The sequence below is a fragment of the Lemur catta genome, chromosome 16, assembly GCF_020740605.2.
Source record: "Lemur catta isolate mLemCat1 chromosome 16, mLemCat1.pri, whole genome shotgun sequence".
Taxonomy (NCBI): Eukaryota; Metazoa; Chordata; class Mammalia; order Primates; family Lemuridae; genus Lemur; species Lemur catta.
Genome location: NC_059143.1, coordinates 45411007 through 45431090, shown reverse-complemented (window position 1 = coordinate 45431090; position 20084 = coordinate 45411007). Strand labels below are relative to the sequence as shown.

At 49.5% G+C, this 20084-nt stretch overlaps 1 protein-coding gene across 4 annotated transcripts in view; it reads right to left on the bottom strand.

The window, feature by feature from the left end:
- Window positions 1–18300: 18300 nt before the first annotated feature.
- Window positions 18301–20084, bottom strand: part of ZCCHC2 (zinc finger CCHC-type containing 2) — a 59973-nt gene continuing 58189 nt past the window's right edge. For 2 of the 4 annotated variants that reach the window (XR_006729174.1, XM_045527343.1), the window contains one exon: window positions 19072–19947. Coding sequence is in view for 1 of the 4 variants with exons in the window: in XM_045527343.1 (XP_045383299.1) it covers window positions 19937–19947 (11 nt within the window). In the remaining 3 variants the exon portion in view is untranslated. Of the gene's footprint in view, window positions 18978–19071; window positions 19948–20084 lie in introns of those variants that run through there. The other 2 variants (XR_006729175.1, XM_045527342.1) reach the window with 2 other exon arrangements.

Here is a 20084-nt window from a genome sequence, read left to right as displayed (position 1 = left end):
TGGAACTGATCAAGCGTCATGCTGTGTGTGACAGTCTCGTTCCCCAATTATCAATACCGTTATGCCACCTGATCTCTTTAATCTTAAAAAATAATTACATTTCCTCTTTCCTTCTCATTTAAAAGCCCTCATTAGGGTCCCTCCTACTCTCCCTCTTGCTGACACGCTCCCCGAAGGAGCAGTGCCCGGGTATTATCTGTGGCTCCTCTGTCTCAGGGATCTCCTAGCTATGAGATTCAGCAAGTGCTTTCCTTGGCTTCTCTGCAACCCTGAATGCTGGGACCACTCATCTCCTTGAAACCTTCCCTTCCCTGGGCTTGTGCCCAACTCTCCGGCATTTGGGAGAAGCTCGTATAGAAGCTCATATAGTGCCCCTGTGGAAGGCTGGCAGTCCTGCATCCCATGGCCTTGCAGCCATCCCCGTCCCACAGCAGAGGGGCTGCTTCCCTGCCAGCCCCCTGCACCCCATCCCATCACTGCTGGGCCCCCGGAGGGTGGCGGCAGTGCAGGGGGCTTCTGACACCAGAAGGACCCCACAGCTGGAAGCCTGCAGAAGCAGCCAGACCCAGCCACACACTTCCCTGCTCCCTCTTCCCACCAGGATGGGGGGATTGAGAGGTGGGTCTCGGCACGGTGCCTCCGTGCACCTGATGTGTAGCCAGCCCATTCCGAAGAAATGAGGGAGTTTCCCCCTGGAATCGCCTGGCTTCTGTCAGCTGAGTGTGACGTGGATGGAGACACATCCCACTTGTCTTCCTAGCAAGCCTCTCCCCTCCTGCAGAGTCAGCTGCAGGAACGGAGGCAGCTAGGATGACGACGGGAAACAAGGGGTGGCCTCCCCCTCCTTGGGGGGCTGCAGGAGCCGCCCAGGGCCGGGTGGGCAGCAGATCCTTAGACTGGAAGGGAGAAAGCAGCTGACCCTGAGCCAGGCCTGGGCCTCCCCAGCAACACTCTGGGTCGTGGTTCTGTCCTGCGCTCAGAGGCTGGTCACTGGCTTGCCCTGGTTTCATGTGATAATCTGGGTTTGCAGCCACAAGCCCCAGCAGCTGTGGTTAGGGGGCCAGGGAGGGCCTGGCTGTCCTCCCTAAGTCCTGGGGCTACCGGTACCAGAGAGGCTGGCCGACCCATGACGATTCCCCTGTCACAGACCCTGCAAGGGAGCCCACTCCCACTTCTGTGCCCAACTCTACTCCAAGGCTTATCTCTGTCTGCAGTGAAGCAGAGACTTGTCCCTGTGGTTCCCGTCTTGATCCTCAGCCTGCAGGAGCGGCGCCGGTCAGATTCCCCCACAAAGCCCTGGTCTCTGCGGGATTTAGAGTTGGCCTTCTTGGTGGTGGTGACAAGAAATGCCCAGGACTGGAGATTGCGAACAGGAGGGAGGAAGCGCAGGAGAGGGGGTGTGTGCAGGCGTGTGGGGGGTCCAGGACGCAGCCTGATCCGATAGCTGGGGTAGGACTGTCACCCGGGGCAGCTGCAGGCCAGACCTGTCTGGAGGGGAACAACACCTGAGCCTCACGGGCCCCTCGCTGGCTGCCTTGGAACCCCAAGAAAGAGCAAGAAAGTCACTTCTGCCATGGGCATATGTGCAGGGACAGGCAGCCTCAGAGCAGCCTGCTGGGGGGGGGCCTTCCCAGCCGCTGGGTGGGTGGGGGCGGCCACAGGTAGGGCTCTGTCTGCTGTCCGTAGCCTGCAGGGCTCCCTGCACTAGGGCAGCCGTGGCGTCTGGGATTCTGAGCAGCAAAAACAGCTGGAGAATGTCCAGGTCTCAGAAAATCTGCATCCGACTCAGATTAGCACATCCACTGCACGCCCAGTTACACCGCCTCGTTTCTGTCTTTCTGGTCCTGTGATTTCTCTCCCCTGCGTTCATGGCCTCATTCCACCTTTTGGGGTCCTCTCCTGTGCCCCTCTCTTCTTTCTCCTCTTGGCGCCTCTTTGCTCTTTCTTTCTCCTCCTCCTCTCTGATGTCACGGACTCCTGGTTCTAACTAAACAGAATGTGGTGCTCGTAGTCTGATGCTATCCAGCCTGGGGGATTTGACAAAGCACAAAACAGAAACAAACACCAACCCGTTCATCCCCAAATCCCACCCTCGCCACCGCCACGGCGCACAGCTGCTTCCGATCTGCCGCTGTTCCCCCTCTTCCGAAGGACATCTTCCAGTATCACATACACTGCCAGCTGTCAAAATAAGCCTTCATATTTTCATATGTAGGACAACGACTGCTGAAAACAGATTATGCAAACACACAAACAGGCGGAGTGGAGGAAGGGGAGGCTGGTGGGTTGCTCCCTCCAAATTCGTCCTTTCCGCAGAAGCAGGGACTGAAATGACCTCCAGCTCCTTAGAACAGCAACCGCCAAGCACATCCTCCCTGTCATAAAGTTTGCATCAAAGGAAAGGAGAGAGAAGGATAAGAGTTTGATCTCTGGAGGAGAAAGACGGGAGGATGCAAAGTGCTTGCGACGAAGGGGCGGCAAAGCCTGGGAGCTCATTACCCGTTCTGCTGCCCCCGCGACACCACGATGTGTGATGAGCACAGATGACAGCAAAGGGAATTTCTAACAAAGAAAATGAGGAAGCAAAGACGGGAACCCAGGGAAACTGGAGGAATAAGTAGGGTGACCTTCTTAGGCATTTATTAATACCGTCCTCCCTCTCTTGAGAAATACTGCGCTGTACACATCCCCCTGCTAAAATTGTAAGAAGCTGTTAACATCAAACTAAAGCCCCAGATGGGGGGCTAGAAATGAGGAAATGGGGGTTCTTAGTCTTGCCCTGAGCCCTGACAGATCACTTAAATGTTCTTTGTCTCAGTTCCCTGGTTACCAGGTGAGGATCCTAAAACCAAACTTGAGGACCAAATGAGATTGTGGCTGGGAAGGCAGAGTGTGCACCTCAAGGAGCCCTCAGTGGGGGCGAGGGGTTCTGTGTATGGAAACGCCAACCCCTTGGCAGCTTGCTGAAGGGACTGAGTTTATTTTTAAATGTCATTGAATTTCATATAACATAACGATAGTCTGCAGTGTGCGTTCACAGCGCCTGCCCGGCCCTCAACTTCTAGGATGAAGCCGTCCAGCCCACAGTCATGCAACAAGGTCAAAATCAGATCAGCCGACAGGCTCTTATGGGCACCCCGCACTCTCCAACGGGGAGGCCAGCCCAAGTTACTGCCTAGCAGTGAAGCCTTGGGACTTCAGTTTTTTGGGCGCCATCATAGCTGTTGAGAGCTGGCCACTCCACAGGGCACGGTGACCCAGATGCCTGGAGATGCCAAAGCCTTCAGGTACGAGCCAAGAGACCCCCAAGTGGGACCTGAAGGACAGCCCTGAGAGGTTCCGCAGGGAATGTATCAACATAAAAACCCCCAACCTGGTAAAAAGGGATATGTCACACTCAAAAAGGTTGCAGGGAGTTTTGGTCCCTTAATTAATTCTGAGACCTTAGAACCAAGCTGGAAAGCCAGGTAGCTCTACCTGTGATACAGGCACCAGCTGAAAGCCTTGGCACAACCAACCCAGCAGGCAGCAGCTCTGGAAGTCAGATTCAGCAACCACAGAACTCACTTTAGTGCAAATAAGTGAGGTCCCATGAGGACCCCCAAATTCTCCCACCACCTACAGGTGGTCAATTAGTTTAATGGTGAAGGTCCCAGTTTGAGGCTAGGATAGTGTCTGCAGGGCTCAGGACAGACTGGGGACAAGTCACCAAGAGTGATGCTGTCCCTGCCATTGCTAGAATTTGTGGGCACAGGAGCCCAGGAGAGGAGGTGGCTCTCACTCTACCCATGCAGAAATTCCAGTTTTGTTCCACTCATAGAATCTATAGAATCTATATTGGCTGTGTCTCATAGAATCTATATTGGCTGTGGTTACACTAACCATGTAGAACATGGATTGCAGAATGGAGAGAAATAGCTAGAAGGGACCTCAACCAGGAGGGTTATGTGCAGGGCTCCCCATCCGCCAATGTCCCTCTCCAGCTTTCATTCACCGTGAGCATCTTTAAAATACCCTCCTCCAATTTTTTTAAATGACTTAAGACTCTTATTATGAAAAAAAAGCTAACTAGAGCAAATAGCACGGGCCCTGCCGGTCCAGGAGGTGATGATGCTCTGTGGGGTGACGGGAATCTGGGGAGATAGCAGCTGCCCAGAAACCGAGCCCTGTGTGCCGTTAGCCGACACAAAAGAGCCGGGGTTTCTTGGGCTCTCCAGCCCGAGCACGTTGCAACATCCTATGGCTAAGCTAACTGCTTTGCTTTCATATTCCTTATTCCTGTTGTCATTAATAAGATTAAAAAGTTCTTTTGCCATAGCTGTTCAGAGGGTTTCCATATTTTCTAAGGTGAACAGGGGGATGGAGAGGAAGGGAGAAAGCAAATGGATTGCATCCTTTTCAGGGAGAGAACAGAGCCTGAAGCAATGGCTGGGTCTCTCCAGCATCAAATGAAAAGATGGAAAAAGCCGGTGCTCCTGGGGACCCAGGGAATGGGGGCACTTTTGGCTGGTGAGCTAGTTCAAGGCACCGCCAGTCCCCCAAGGGAGACTCTCAGCAAGACCTTGCCGGAGAGTGGCAGGGTCTCCTAGCATGCCACCTGTCCCCTTGGGCTACACTCTGCAGCATCATGGGAGTTACTCACTTATGGGGATCAAATTAGTCCAGAACTCCGGTCCACCTGGGCACGGCGCCCTTACTGCTCTGTTCACAGGCACAGTTTGGAGCTAGCAGTGGAGACGGCTGTTTATTTGGAGACTGGAGGGGAGCGGAAGGCAGCCCTCCGGCCCTTTCCCATGACGCCCGGGGGAGGTTGGATGTTCCGGCTACAGCACAGGCCAGGCCTGGCCTTGAGAGTTGTGTCAGGTGTGCACCGAAGAGGAGCCCCTGGGAACTTCCCAGGCAGAGCTAAATAGTTGGATTGATGACACACTTCTGAAGGGCCGGTGACAGGCCAGGTGGCCTGCTTAGCATGGCGTGGGGGCAGCAGGGTGCACCTTTATGAGCCCTAAATAGGGACGGAGCAGCTTGTGGAAAGGCAGGGACACTGGCTCCCTGCTCAGGAGTCCCCTTTGCCCTGGTGTCCAGGCAACAGCGAGGGAGACTGCGGACAAAGCAACGAGATGGCGCAGTGGCAGTGTGGCCACTTCGCCCTTCCTAGATGGGCACTCTGACTGCAGGTCACAGCCACTTCCATCTCTCTCAGGCCCCAGGAGAAAAGGGGGATGCGAGAGGGATGTGGGGGCCCGAGGGCTGGGGGTACTAAGCCGGGGGCTCTGGGCGGGTTTCTTGGAGTCACGACCCCTGGAAATGCAGGCACCACCCGTGGACGTGTTGTGCATTTTTCTGGGAAAAGTCCACAGATTTTGCCCAGCGTCTTAGAGATCTGTGACTGCAGAAAGGTTAAAACCACCGACAGGAATCTCCTTGACAGAAACGGCAGGGCGACTGGAGTCCCGTTGTTCTGGGGGAGTCAGGCAGCGACCCCTGAGCTTCCTGCGCTGCAGCCTGGAGTCCAGAGGGCAGAGCTGGCTTGTCAGAATCGTGTCCCTGTCACTGAGCAGTTTGTGGCCCTGGGTGAGTTTCTGATCCTGAGGAGGAACACAGTTGTTCACTAGATGTCTAAGATTGAATCCCTTCCCCGGGGGGCACAGAGCCTGTCGTGGCATGTCCATCCTCTCTGTGACCTCATCTCCTGCCCCTCCTAACTCCCGAAATGTCCTGCTTTCAAACCCTCTTCTCTGAATGTTCTAACCCAAACCTGGCTTGTCCTGAGGACACTGCAGCTCCTGAGCCCTCTCAAGTGACACCCGTCCTCTGAGTGGCGAGGGCCAGGTTCCTTCCTTGCTTTTCTTGCCCCTCCCTGGGCCCCTCCGCTTCCTTCCTAAGCCCATCGTACAGAAAGGCATTTGTCACTTCTGTGGACCAGGGCTACCTACCACGCCCTCCCTTTTCTCAAGGGAAATTGCATCACTTCTACTTCACCGCTGTGTGCTGGGTGCTGGAGGGGGGCACGTAACACACCCCTTTAGTCCACTGGTCACCAGAACAACAGGACCGATATCTAGTCCTGAGGGAGAAGAGTGTGCATGAGGTAGAGATCCCAGATGCAGGGACTGGTTGGGACTTCGGGTTGTCTCCCTAGAGAAGGGGATGCGTGCGTCTGTGTGGGAAGAAGAATGAAATGGTTTGGCGACCAAAAGAGTGGACGGTGGCTTCAGGCACACGGGAAGAGGTTTCTCAGTCTCCTTTGCAGTTGGGTGGGGCTATTACGAGTTTAGCTGCAAAACAGGGAAAGAATGGTCCATAAAAAATTGCCCTTGTGTAATCCTTCCTTTTATCTCCTCCCATGGTGACCTTGGAGGCCACGTTTTGAGGATGTCAGTGTCACAGGATGAATGTAGCCCAGGCCTCTGAATGACTACATGACACAGCGCCCTGTTGTTCTTCCTAACTCCTGCCCCACCCCCATCTCTGCCTCAGACCAAGCTGGGTTTGAAGTAGGGAGTGGCACTTTTATTGTGTTAGGGCACTGAGCTTGTGGGGTTGTTTGTTAGAGTACTGAGCCTACCCTGACTTATACAGTAGGTGCTTAATAACTGTGGTGACTGAATCTTCTGATTTCAGAGCCCACTCTTTTAAGCGCTATACCTCTTTTGATTTTTTCACCCTCTTTTCATAAAATAAAATTATTTTCTGATTTTAAAAGCAATATGTACTCAGAACGTAACAACAAAAAAACCCAGTACTCAAATGGGCAAAGGACTTGAATAAACATTTCTCCAAAGATATACAAATGGCCCAATAAGCACAGGAAAAAATGCTCAATGTCTTTAGTCATTAGGGAAATGCAAATCAAAACCACAATGAGATACCGCTTCACACTCATTAGAATGGTTACTACTGAAAAACAAACAGAAAATAGCAAGAGTTGGCAAGGATGCAAAGAAATCGGAACCCTTGTACACTGTTGGTGGGAATGTAAATTGGTGCAGTCTCTATGGAAAACAGTATGGCAGTTCCTCAAAAAATTAAAAATAGAATTACCATATGATCCAGCAACTCCACTTCTGGGTAGATGAACAGATAAAATGGGAGGTATCCACACAATGGAATATAATTCAGCCTGAAAAGGAAGGAAATTCTGACACATGCTACAACAGGGATGAACCTTGAGGACCTTATGCTAAGTGAAATAGCCAGTCACACAAGGACAAATACTGTATGATTCACTTATACGAGGTACGCAGTCAAATCCATAGAGACAGAAAGTAGAATGGTGGCTGCCAGGGGGGAACGGGGAGTTGCCTAGTGGGTACAGAGTTTCAGATTTGCAAGGTGAAAACCGGTCTGGAGATAGGTTGTACGACAGTGTGAATGTACTCAACACCACTGAACTATACACATCAACAATGGTTAGGATGGTAAATTTTAAGTTATGCGTATTTTATCATAATTTAAATTTTTTTTCTTATTTAAAAAAGTAATATTTGCCCATGCCAAAAACATAAAAGTATAAAGGAAATAAAAAACAATCATCCTCCAACACCCCAATAAAGATAACCACTATTGAGAGTCTTTTTACATAGCCAAAGTGGAATTCTTTTATAAAACATTGATGCAACAGTTTAAAGCGCAAGTCCCAGTCCTGGTGGAGAAGGTAATCCTGTTATAGAGGGTGAGAATGAGCCCAATTTTTGCTTCCAGGCAGACTGGAATAATGCCAGTATTTTTCTCCAAGCCTTCTAATTTGAATTTGGTGAATATTGTCTTTGTAACAGTGAGTGCAGAGACCTCAGTCATAGACCAGTGTTTGGACAAATAATTAGTTTTGGATTCAGGACTGTACACATTGATGCCTGGAGTATTTCTTCCTTTCATTTACACACATATCCATTCATTGAATGAGTATTTGTTGCAAATCTACACGGACCAGACACCGCACTTAGGGGCTCAGGAGAAGCAGTGAATAGGAGAGGACACTTTCTGTAAACACAGAGACTGCAGACCGTGAAGTGCTTTGGAGGAAACAGCACGATGCCATGGAAAGGAAGGGGAGAGGAGGTGACGTCGGAGCTGAGACCTGGAAGAGGCAAATGGGATCCCACAGAAAACACGGGAGACGCGTCATTTACCTGAACAGACAAAATGAGTCTAGGGTGGGAGCGGTCAGAATAGCGGTTCCCTTTGGAGTGGGTATTGACTGGGGGTGGCCTGAGGAGCTTTCCGGTGTGCTGCGAAGGGTCTATATCTTGACCTGGGTGAATATACTGTACAAGTGTATGGAAAAATTCATTGAGCTGCACACTTCAGGTGTGTGTACTTTAGTATATGAATGTTATACCTTAATACAAATGAAACTACCCCTTTCCAAAAAAGAAAAGGAAGGGGGTGCATGCCAGGAGGACGGAATGATAAGCACCAAGCCCTGAGGGTGGAACAGCAGGAAACTGGCAGGTGGAATGCAGGGGGCAGGTGGACGCAGGGGGCAGGTGAATGCAGGGTGCACATCAAACCCACAGTGGCCGTCCCTGGGCAGGGAATTGACTGGGGGATAGGGACAGGAGATTTTAACTTTATTTTCAAAAATATTGTTGGTGAGCATGTCCTCATGTTTTACATGTGTTATTTTAAAAATAAATAAATGGAGCCATTTGCTTTTGCCTTCAGAACGGTGCTTCCTGCCTTTCCGATCTGCTTGTTAGAGGGAAGTCGGCGGCCTCAGAGCTCCTTTTCTGGTCTGGGTGGGAAAAGACCCAGGGGCGGTGCATCCGCGGGCCCATAATTTCCGCTGATCAGGGCTGTGGTCCTAGAATGCCCACGGGGAGCACGCAGGATTGCGTTACAAGAGAGGGACCAAAGGGAATCGCGGGCAGCTGGTTCCTCGCTTCATTCATTCGCTTCACGTTTACTGAGTGCTCATTAGAAACGAGGCGCAGCTTGCTTTGCAGACAATTCCCAGGTACAAATCTCTCCCCCCACCCCCCGTTCAGGGAGAATCCAGTCTGGGGGCAAATGGGATTAGCACCCCGGGGTCGGGGGTGCAGAAAGGGAGGAGGAGACATCCAAAGGGAAAGGACATTCCAGGCCTTGTGGGGCTGCCCGCCAGCTTGGGCTCAAGGACCCTTTCCAGGTGAGGGTTGGGGAGCCGGGAAGCAATTTCTAGACCACCACTTTCTGGGGGTTTAGAAGGTGCTGGAAGCTCTATCTTAACCTTTGGGGAGAGCCCTCTCTCACCTTCTTCCGGTCGCACGTGTGCTGGATGCACTAAAGCCTGGGTGGCGCCCTGAGGAGCGGGCGCTCCCACCTCGCTCTGCGGCGCATTCGGGGCGGCCCGCGGACTCGAGCCTGCGCTGCGAAGGGGAAGCGCGGCCTCCGCGCGCCGGGCCGGGCCGGGGTCGTCCTGGGCGGCCGCAGACGTCGGCTCTGCGCGCGTGGGGGCGGGGGCCGGATCCTGCCCTCCCCGGCCTGTTGGCTGCTCCTTCCTGGGTGGCGCGGGCTGTCGCGCGCATTTGCCGGGACATCCCCGGCCCCGGGCATTGAGGCGCCCCGCGCGTTTCCAACACCCCTAGAGGGCGGTGCCCTCGGGTGAAATCCCCTGGGCTCCTCTTCTGGTCACAAAAATGGTTTGGAGACGCGAAGAGGCCTCTCCACGCTGGCCCGGGAGACCGATGTCGCGGGGGTGTCGCCAGGACGGCCCTTCCCCGCACCCCAGCAGCCGCCCAAGCTGATGGGGCCGATCACCGGCAGCTCCTGGGGAAGGGCGCCCGACCGCGGCCGCTCTGCAAACGGGTCTGGGGCGGGCGGGAGCGGGGTGCTCGAGGGGGGCGGGATGGGACCGGGGCAGGGTCCCAGGGCAACGGAGCCCGAGTGATCACACGGTTTGGCCCAGGGGCCCGGGACGGGAAAGCCAACGGGGTCCCCCTAGGGACCCACTTGGAGGATCTTGACGAGACCCCGCCTCCAGTCCTGGCGCCACCCCAGTCCCAGGTGAGGTTTGATGTGACAGTCTTGTCCCAGTGCAGCACGGAGGGCTCGACCCCACACGTTTTTGTTGAATAAATAATTTAAAAATACATGTATTCGGGGAGAGGGGCGTTGGAGGGCGCACCTGGCTACAATACTGGCGGAGTCTGCGGCCAGAATTGGGGAGGGCCAGGTGACCTGGCTTTTCTTTGATGTCCTGGTGTCGTCTCAGTTCCTTCGTTCATCCAAAAAGGACGGATTTCTAGGGAAACAAACTCCTTGCTCTATGGTATTCTGGAATCTGGGGTGAGCATCGCCAAATTATCAAAATAGGTTCAAGGAGCGGCCTCGTCCAGTTACAGTAGTGGTCCCGCATCGCCAGGTTCTGGAGACAAAATGCTGTATTTTAACACAGTGGGTTTTCTTTGTAAGTCTGTGTATGAGACTTGGTCCACTTAAACACACCATTCTGAGAAGCGGATCTGTGGCTTCGCCTGGCCACTGAAGGGTGCAGGACATAAATTGGGTTAAAACCCGGGAGTCTTCACACTGAATAGATTATTTACGGGTGCACTACGTTTGAGGAGCAGGACTAGAGAGCAAAATACCAACGTTCCCAGCCGTGCAACTGAAGAAACAGGCATGCACCTGCGCACCTGGTCCATGGCAATGGCTTGTCCTGATGGCGGACAATCGCTTGCCACATGTGTCCCTCCCCTCCCGCATCCATTTTACTCTGTAGACAAAAGGGGCAGTAGGAACTTTGGCCAGAAGAATAATTATTTTTTATTAGAATTCCCTGCCAGCCTGGAAGAGGAGGTCCTGTGTTGGGGCCAGCACTGCTCAATAGAACCTTCTGCTCTGAGGGAAAGTTCTCTCCCTCTCTGGTATCCAGTGCGACAGCCACTAGTCACACATAGCCATTGGCTGGCTGGTGCAACTCGGAACTGAATTTTAAATTTTATTTCAATTTTTAAATTTTAACAATTTTGAGGTATGACAACTGCATATCAAGTGTAAAATTTGATGTTTTGACTTACATGAGGTCTGTCTGGAAAGTATCCAGCCATTGTTAGTGTAACGGTTACATGGCTGGACACTTTCCCGATGGTCCATGTATACCTGTGAAACCACTGCCACAATCAAGATAGTGAATATACCTACCACATCCAACAGTTTCCTCATGCCCATGTTTGTAATTTCTTCACTTCTGTCCTCAACCCCTACATCCAGGCAACCAATGACCTGTTTCCTGTCATTATATTGTTTGCATTTTCTAGAATTTTATACAAATGAAATCATGGGTCTGTACTGATTTTTTTTGCCTGGCTTCTTTCACTCAGCAAAATTATTCTGAGATCCACCCATGTTGCTATGTGTCTCAGTAGTTCATCCTCTTTATTGCTGAGTGGTATTCCATTGTTTGGAGATCACAGTTTCATCTGTTGATGGAGATTAGAGTTGTTTTCACTTTTTGCCTAATACAAATAAAGCTGTTATGAACATTCTTGCACAAATCTTTGCATAGACATATGGCTTCATTTCTCTTGGGTAAATTTCTAAAAGTAGACTGGCTAGATCATGGTGGGTGTGTGTTTAACTTGTAAAGAAACTGTCAATCTTTTCCAAAGCGGTTGTATCATTTTACATTCCTACCTGAAGTGTATGAGCGTTCCAGTTGCTCCACACCCTAGCTAATACATGGTGTGGTCAGTCTTTTTAATTTTAGCCGCTCTATAATAGGTGTGTAGTGGTATCTCATTTTGGTTTTAATTTGCATTTCCCCGATGGCTGATGATGTTGAACATCTTTTCATGGGCTTGACACTTGTATATCTTCTCTGGTGAATTGTTCAGATCTTTTGCCTATTTTTTATTGTGCTGTTTTCTTATGACATTTTGAAGGTTCTTTACATATTCTAGATACAAGTCCTTTATCAAATATATGATGTGCAAATCTCTTAGTCTATGGTTTGTCTTTTCATTCTCTTAACAATGTTTTTCAAAAAGCAGAATTTAAGTTCTGATGAAGTCCAATTTCTTAATTTGTTCTCTTATGGATTGTGCTTTCAGAATCACAGCTAAGAAATCTTTGCTTAACCCAAGGCCACAAAGGTTTTTCCCTGTTGTTTTTTTTTTTCTATAATGTTTATAGTTTTTGCTTTTACAGTTAGATCTATGAACCATTTTGAGTTAATTTTTGACTATGGTGCAAGGTGTGGATTGATTTTTGTTTTTTCCACAACCCTGTTATCATTCCCATTTTGCAGATAAGAATTAAGGCATTTAAATATTTACCCAAAGGCAGCAGAGTCAAGATCTAAATCCAGGTTTTTAGGCCTCTGAAGTTTGTGCTTTAACCTAATGATATTCAAATGTAATATGTACCTGAATGGCCTGGCAGCTTGTGAGATGCCCACTCAGGCTCACCCCAGGCATTCAGCATTTCACAGGCTTTCTCGGTGGTCTCCACCATTTTGCTCCTACTTTCACTGAGGTCAAAGAAACCAGGACAGTTTACTTGCTCCTTGGCCATGTTTTCCAATAAAGCCCAGAAATAGGTATATTTTAATATTGAACTCCTGAGAAGACACTTAGCTATTCTAAAGCATCAGGACACTGTGTTATCAGGAGGCAGGTATGGTGGGAGAAATGTTCTGGAGACCCACAGGAAAAGCCCTCCATGAGCTGAACTTCCCTTCCACTGCCATGGAATGATTTTCCATCCTATGGGAAGCAGACAGGATTAATAGTCTGGGACTGTTGTCTATTGTTCTGCCAAGGCCTTGCCAAGGTCTGTGTGTGCCTTCCAAAAGGCACATCTGCATTGGGCAGCAGGGAGGGGACAGGCAACACCTGCAATCCCTGCTTGAAACCTCTAAGATTGGAAACATAGTACTTGTTCCTCTAATATGTACATCTCTATAAATTACCTTGGGGAGGAGCTCAGTCCTTTGTGTCCCAAATAAGGTCAAAGTTATAAGGGGAAGTCCTGTAGGCCTACAATTTCTGTCCCCTGAGCAGGGCAGGTAACAAAAGGGATCAGCACTGGCCCAGCCCCCATATAGTGTCCAGTTGTCCCTACAGGGGAAGAACTTGTAAGTCCCCAGTGTCCACACTCTCTGCTGAGTGAGCTGCACCAGCTCAGACGTCCCACCTTTAGCACGTTGCTGAATGTACAAGGAAGTACCACTGGATACTGCCTGGCATCACATCTGATGAGAATAAAGGCAGAGTAAAATCCTATGACTGGTTTCTGTTCCTTGGTGTCCCCAAATCTCAGTTTCATTGCAATACAAATAAAAAAGCATTAAGAGAATGAAAAGACAAGACACAGACTGGGAGAAAATATTGTATTTGCAAAATACATATCCAATAAAGGACTGGTATCCAAAATATACAAAGAATTCTTAAAACTCAACAATAAAAAAGTAGCCAATCCAATACAAAATTCAGCAAAAGATTTGGACACCTTACCAAACAGGATGGCAGATAAGCATATGAAAAGATGTTCAACATTATACTTCAGTGGGGCATTGCAAATTAAGTACTACTACACACTTATTAGAATGGTTACCATCTCAAATACTGACACCACCAAGTGCTGGTGAGGATGTGGAGCAACAGGAACTCTCATTTCATTGCTGGTGGGAATGCAAAGATGCCACTTTGGAAGACAGTTTGGCAGTTTCTCATACAATTAAACATGCGATCCGACAATTGCACTCCTTGGTGTTTACCTAAATGAGCTGAAAATGTATGTCCAAACACCTGCACACAAATGTTTATAGCAGCTTTATTCATAATTGCCAAAACCTAAAAGCAACAAAGATGTCCATCAAAAGGTGAATGGATAAAGAAACTGTGGCAAATCCATACGACAGAATATTACTTGGCAAAAAAAGGAAATGAACAATCAAGCTATGAAAAGACATGGAGGAACCTGAATGCATGTCACCAAGTGGAAGTAGCCAACTGGAAAAGGCCACACACTGCGCAATTCCAACTACATGACATTCTGGAAAAAGCAAAACTATAGAGTCAATGAAAATATCAGTGGTCGCCAGGCATTAGGGGGAGGGAGGGATGAATAGGCAGAGCACAGAAGACTTCTAGGGCAGGGAAGTTGTTCTGTATGATCCCATCATGGAGGATACTGTCATCATACCTTTGCCAAAACCCACAGAACTCTACAGCAAAGAGTGAGCCCCAATTAACTGTGAACTTTAGTTAGTAATTAAGTATCAATATTGGCTCATCAACTATAAAAATGAGACATAAAAAGCATGTACGGGATGACTATGAATATGTAAAATAAAAATAGCTAACACAAAAGAATGCAGTCTCATCCAGAGAAGGAAGGCATTTCTAATTTTGACAGGCCCTAAAATAGGAAGGCAGGTTTTGAATAAGAAAACATTTTAAAAGGAAGTATGACAATGTGGTTGTGCTCTGTGTATGCCAGGCACCACAGTTAAATGTAGTATCTTACTAACCCTCATGCAAACCCATGGGGTGGACACTGTCACTGTAGATAACACGGGAAGGGAGCTGCTGTGTGGCCCCAGCACGGATGTGGCAGTCTAAGCTGATCACGTCTACATCACACTTCTGTTCCAAAAATTTAGCAACTAGGCTGAGGTTAAACAGAGAACTGTAATGTCACTTATTTGTTAATCAATCCTTGTGAAATTCTTGCAAGTTACTTGTACGGGAATTTATGTCTCTACATTCAGCAAACTGCCCTCCCTCCCCTCACCCCCGCCACTAGAGAAAGGCAAATTTCAGCCACTCACCTTTTCATACGTCCATAACCCAAACGAGTCAAGTTCAAGTGAAGCTGCCCAGTCGGCCTCTGCTGCTCGGGCATGGAGTTCAGCTTGCTGCCTCGTGCTCACACACTATCTACAGGAAAACCACCCCTCCCCTGGGCCTGGGAGACCCTCTTCTTTCTCTGGTTTGTGTGACTGATGTGAGTTACCAGAGATCAGTGACTGGGGGACAAGGTGTGCATCTCTGGGGGCAAAGTCCCTTTCCTACTTGATCTGGAACAGTGCCCTGGAAGCTGGGACAAAAACTAGAGCTTGGACAAGTGAAGGCTTGAGTGGTCTAGTGGCAGCAGGACCCTTGGGACAAGGCCCAGAGTGGCTGCAGGGAGCAGGCAGGGTGCTGACTTGGAACCCTCGGACAGAGCATGTGGCTTGCAGAAGTGACAGAAACGGGTTTGTCAGAGAGGGACAGAAAAGGGAGGTGAAAGCCCACAGGAGGTGGCTGCATGAGCAAGGGCAGTGAAATCGGCACAAAATCCTGGCAGGAAACCCACCATCTCCACCCCAAATCAACCGAACCTTCTCTCGCCCCAGCTCCCTACATCATAAGGGAAAAAGGGATCCCTGAACCGTGCTGTGTGGACTGGCCGCCCCTCAAGTATTCAGTTTCTACCTCAGTCGACCCTCAGGCTGCAGTTTACTCAGTGCTCAGCTCCCTGCTCCAGGTAGAAGTTCCAGACCTTGGTCCCTCTCCTCTCACCCGCCTCCCTGTTTCACCAGGACAAAGGAGGCGGTTGGGCCACTTCCACCCCAGTACAGCTCCGGCTCCCTCCAGCTCTGCTCACACCAGCCCTGGGTAACCAGCCCACTGCTGAATGATTCCTTATCTCTACCCATGTAATAACAACGGCCATTTCATCCTTGAAATCTTTTATTTATTATTTTCAGGGCACATTCTCTTGATTTTCTCCAATGCCTCTTAATTCTCATTCTCAGCCTTCTTTGGCAGCTCTGCGTTCCTTGGAAACCTCTACTCTGCAGGAGTGGGTTTGGGGGAGGAGAGTCACGGAGTCTGTGTTTCACTTGAGCCCGTGTGGTGACTGCTGCAGGCAACCCAAGGACCACACTTTGAGAACCACTGGGGCTGACCACATGTCACTCAAGCGCCACAAAACCATCCGGTGCAGCTGACCCAGGCCTACTTTCAGACCCGCTCCTCAGCCCCTGCCCACCCCGGCCTGTCCCCTGGCCCTGCGCCTTCCCAGCCTGGGCCCTGCCACCCCCTACTGCCACCACCTTCTCATCTCCCCGACCCAATACATTCCACGTCAGCTACTTTTCTGAAATACACCCTTGATTATGCTGTTTCCTCTGCCATCTCTCACATCATCACTAAGGAAAATCACACTTCTTCCTTCTTGGCCCAACTAAAACATGTCCTTTGAAAAATCCTCCTTCAGTTCTCCGCAGACCAAATCTACCTCTCCATTCTTTGCGGTCCCCGGCATGTCACTGTGTTGTGGTTAGTTACGCCCCTCCTGGGCCGAGCTCCCAGCCAATGTTTGCTAAACTCAATGTGTCCAAGGACTAACTTCTGTTTAGTGTGCTAAGAAAACAGTACCAAAAAAGAGGGTGCAAATTCCTCCTTCCAGAGCATTGGGACTTTAAAGATACTTCAAAGGGCAACTTTATTTACATAAGGCTGGTAAATGTCAGGGGTCAGCAAGCTTTTACTGTAACAGGACAGTAAATATGTTAGGCCTTGAGGGCCACACGGTCTCTTATCGCAGTTACTCAACTCTGCTGTGACAGGATGAAAGCAGCAGTAGACAATACGTAAAGGAACGAGAGTAGCTGTGTTCCAATAAACTTTATTTGTAGACACTGAAATTTGAATTTCATAGAATTTTCATGTGTCATTAAAAATTTTCTTTTTTTACCATTTAAAGATGGAAAAATCATTCTTAGATTGTGGGCTGTAGTGTGCCAACCGCTGGGATATGCTGCCCATTCCAGAGCTGTGCTTAACCTCACGTGCTTTGGCAAGAGACTCAGTCATACGGCTTTATCTTTTGACTAAAAAGCCCCTGAAAATGACAACTTCATACATACAGGTAGAGAGGAGCCCAGAAACCTTGATGGAGGGGGACGGACAGAAACTGCTGTCTGCCTTGGCCACGCAGCTGGCACTGCCCCCTGGGGACCGGCCGGTCCTTCCGCCCAGCTCTTCCCTCAAGAAAGGAGAACATTTTCCCAGTCCCGCAGCAGCCTCGCTGTGACAGCTGGGGTTTGTGTTCCTCACCCACACCAAATAAGGACTTCAAACCGGTTAAGCCAGAAAAAAGTGTAAGGACAAAGAATTATAAACCTTGACAAATCATTTAAAGTGAAAAGGCAAGCTTCCAGTGAGTCACAGAATTTTGGAACTGAAAGGAACAGGAGATCACTGAGTTCAATTTCTTATCACCGTTTACCATCCACATAGCTTTCAGACAAGAAAAAGAAAGGTCCAGAAAGGGCTAGTTGTTCAAGACAACAGTGTTTAAGGCAGAGCCTGAGAATCCCGCCTCCCTGGCCGCAGCACGGGGCTGTCTGTGCCGGCACTGACGTAGCTATAAAACAGACCCAAGGAGGCCCCTGAAGCCGCACTGCCTGGGTGCACTGTCACTTAACTGCTCTGCGTCCCTGGACAGCAACTTTCAGCCTTCGTGCCTCGAATCCCCTAACTGTAAGACGGGGCAGAGAACCTGCTTCACGGGTTGGGTGTGAGGCTGAAATGCGCTGATCGGGTCTGGCCCACACGGGGCATTCAAGTGTTGTTAGCACAAACTTATTGAGGGTCTACCACGTGTCAGACACTGAGAGCTTTATTTATTTTGCCAGATTTAATCCTTCCAAACTATTCTATGAAATGAGTGTTACTGTCCCCCTTCTGTAAAGCAGCCTGACAAGGTCATCTGCAGTGCGGGTGGGTGCCGGGAACAAAGCCAGGATCAGCACCGCACGTCCAGCAAGTTGGTTTTATGAGGATGTCCAAGGCACGAGTGAGTTACCATGTAACAAACAGGTCTTAACCCCACTATGCCAGCAAGAGCAAGCACTGACTGACTGCTAGGTACCCTGGTGGCCTTCTCAGCACTTAGCAGTGCTTTGCTGGGGTGGGGACGATTGCGGTTATTGCCACCAAGATTCTTTGCCTTTGGAGTGTTTTATGGGGGGTGGCTGGTACAGGGGTGCTTGGGACAATTGACTTGCAAACGTCAGAGCTTTGAAAGTATCAGCAATTGCTCGTCCTTCCTGCTCGCCCCACCCCTTCATTTCTTGATTTCTGAAGCTTTAAAACTAATGGAATATTCACTTCATCCTCGACTTAAGACACAAGGATAACAAAAACCTTTGCAAAACAAAACTCAGTGTGCCCATGAGGGTATCTGTGCATGTTAAAACCTTCAGTATGAGCAAGCCCTGATACTCCTTAAATTTATCTGAAATAGGCAAATATTTAAAGCTTAGTTCTAAAAGTCCTGAGGTTTCCTATCCCTGGAAATGTTTTCCCATTCTATGTCCTTAATCCTTCAACAGAGACACAGAAAGACGTCCTGACAAGCTAGAACACAGCTTGGGTTGCCGGTGTGCCCACGACCTGGTCCAGCCCTTTTAGGAATCCAGAGGCCACATGGTGGCTGCGTCTGTGGGTTCCTATCCTCTTACACAGTTTAAAAAGCCACTGCACTTAGTTCAGCGTAGAAGCACCCGTGAAGGCAGGACGTGGTGCAGCGAAGTGAGCACAAAGCTGAAGTTGGGGCCTGGACTGCATCACTTAATCTTGCTGAACCCCCAATTCCTAATACAGAAAACAGGGTGGGGCGGGGGGGGGGGCGATCCCATCCCTTTCACTGTCGTGATGACCAAAGGAACACAGAGGAAAGGTGCAAGGGGGACTACAGAACCACCCACGCCTTCAAGGTGTTCACACACAAACTCGGATGTCAATGGCTGAACGAGGAGGCCGCTCACACTGCCTTTACAGCCAGTCGCCAGCATTCTTTAAGGTTTTGGGCACAGGTTTACAATCCCAAACGCTTTCTCTCTTACGTTTAATTTTCTCTAATTTAGGTCAGTAGGAAATAGCATCTGCTTGCTTGCACTGTCCTTGTCTCCCACCAGGTGGCATTGCTTTCCAATGAGCAATTTCTTCTGGTGAGAGGCCGGCTGCGGGCTCTTTTTACAGCGGATCAAATTGGAGCTGCAAGAGGAAAAAGAAAAACAATGAAGAACCACCCAACCCCCCACCTCACCCCACCTCCCACTCCCAAATGTCAAAAGAACAAAACGGGATTTTGGGATTAAGAGCTTCCAGTGACCAAGGCCTGCAGTCACTGCAGACGGAGGTGACCACGTGGAGGGCTTGTGCCCCCTGCACGTGTGTGTCCTCCACTCTCCGTAACAGGAAAGAGGGGAGCCCCAAATCCCTGCGCTGCCGAGATGGGTGAACATTTGCACACACACAGAGTTCAGGAGATGTGTACCCATGTTCCAGTCTAGTGGGCTTGTATTTTCAACAGAGGGCAGCATTTAAGAATCAGGTACATTTCTCTCTGGGATATGGCAAAGAAAAGTTATTTTTGCATGTATAGGCACAACAGCTGTGATTTGTAAGCAGTGATAACATAAGATACTGATGGTTAGATTGACCTTAGGAATCCCAGCTGTGCAAGCCAGTATATGAATGGGCGTCCCTGGGAGTAGACAAGGTTGCCCACCACGCCCTGCCCTCTCTGCAAACGGTCACGCTGCAGAGTCTACAGCACTGCAGTGCAAACACCCAGGTGACATCTTGCCACCCAACCCTCAGACCCGAGAGCCATTTATCCTTGGAACAGCTGCTCTCGCCCCCAAAGAGAAGATGCAGAGATGTCGTGACGTGTTTCAAGTCAGAGCACCCCGTTTCCTCACTTCGTCCCCCACACCTCAAAACTCATTTCTCTGAAAATAAATGAGCCCTTTTGGTGGGGTGGGGTGGGGGGAGTCAGCATTTTTCTTTATTCTTTTGAGATGAAACTGTGGGAAGGTTACGGGGTCGCACTATTGTCACAGCTTGCCTCCATGTGGTTTCACTGCCTTAACCTTAGAGTGCTTTTGTGATCAGTATGCGGAACTGAAAAAAGGTGTCTTCCAAGCTCAAATGGATGTTGCTCCTAAGTACTAGATGCTACCTGTTAAAAAAAGAAAAAAGATATTTTACACTGTGCTTTAATGTCTTTCAAACCTCCTCAGAAGAATTTGATTTTTAGTGCTTACATAAAAAATTACATGTGAATTTGCGATGCAATGAACTCATTTTACTTTGGTA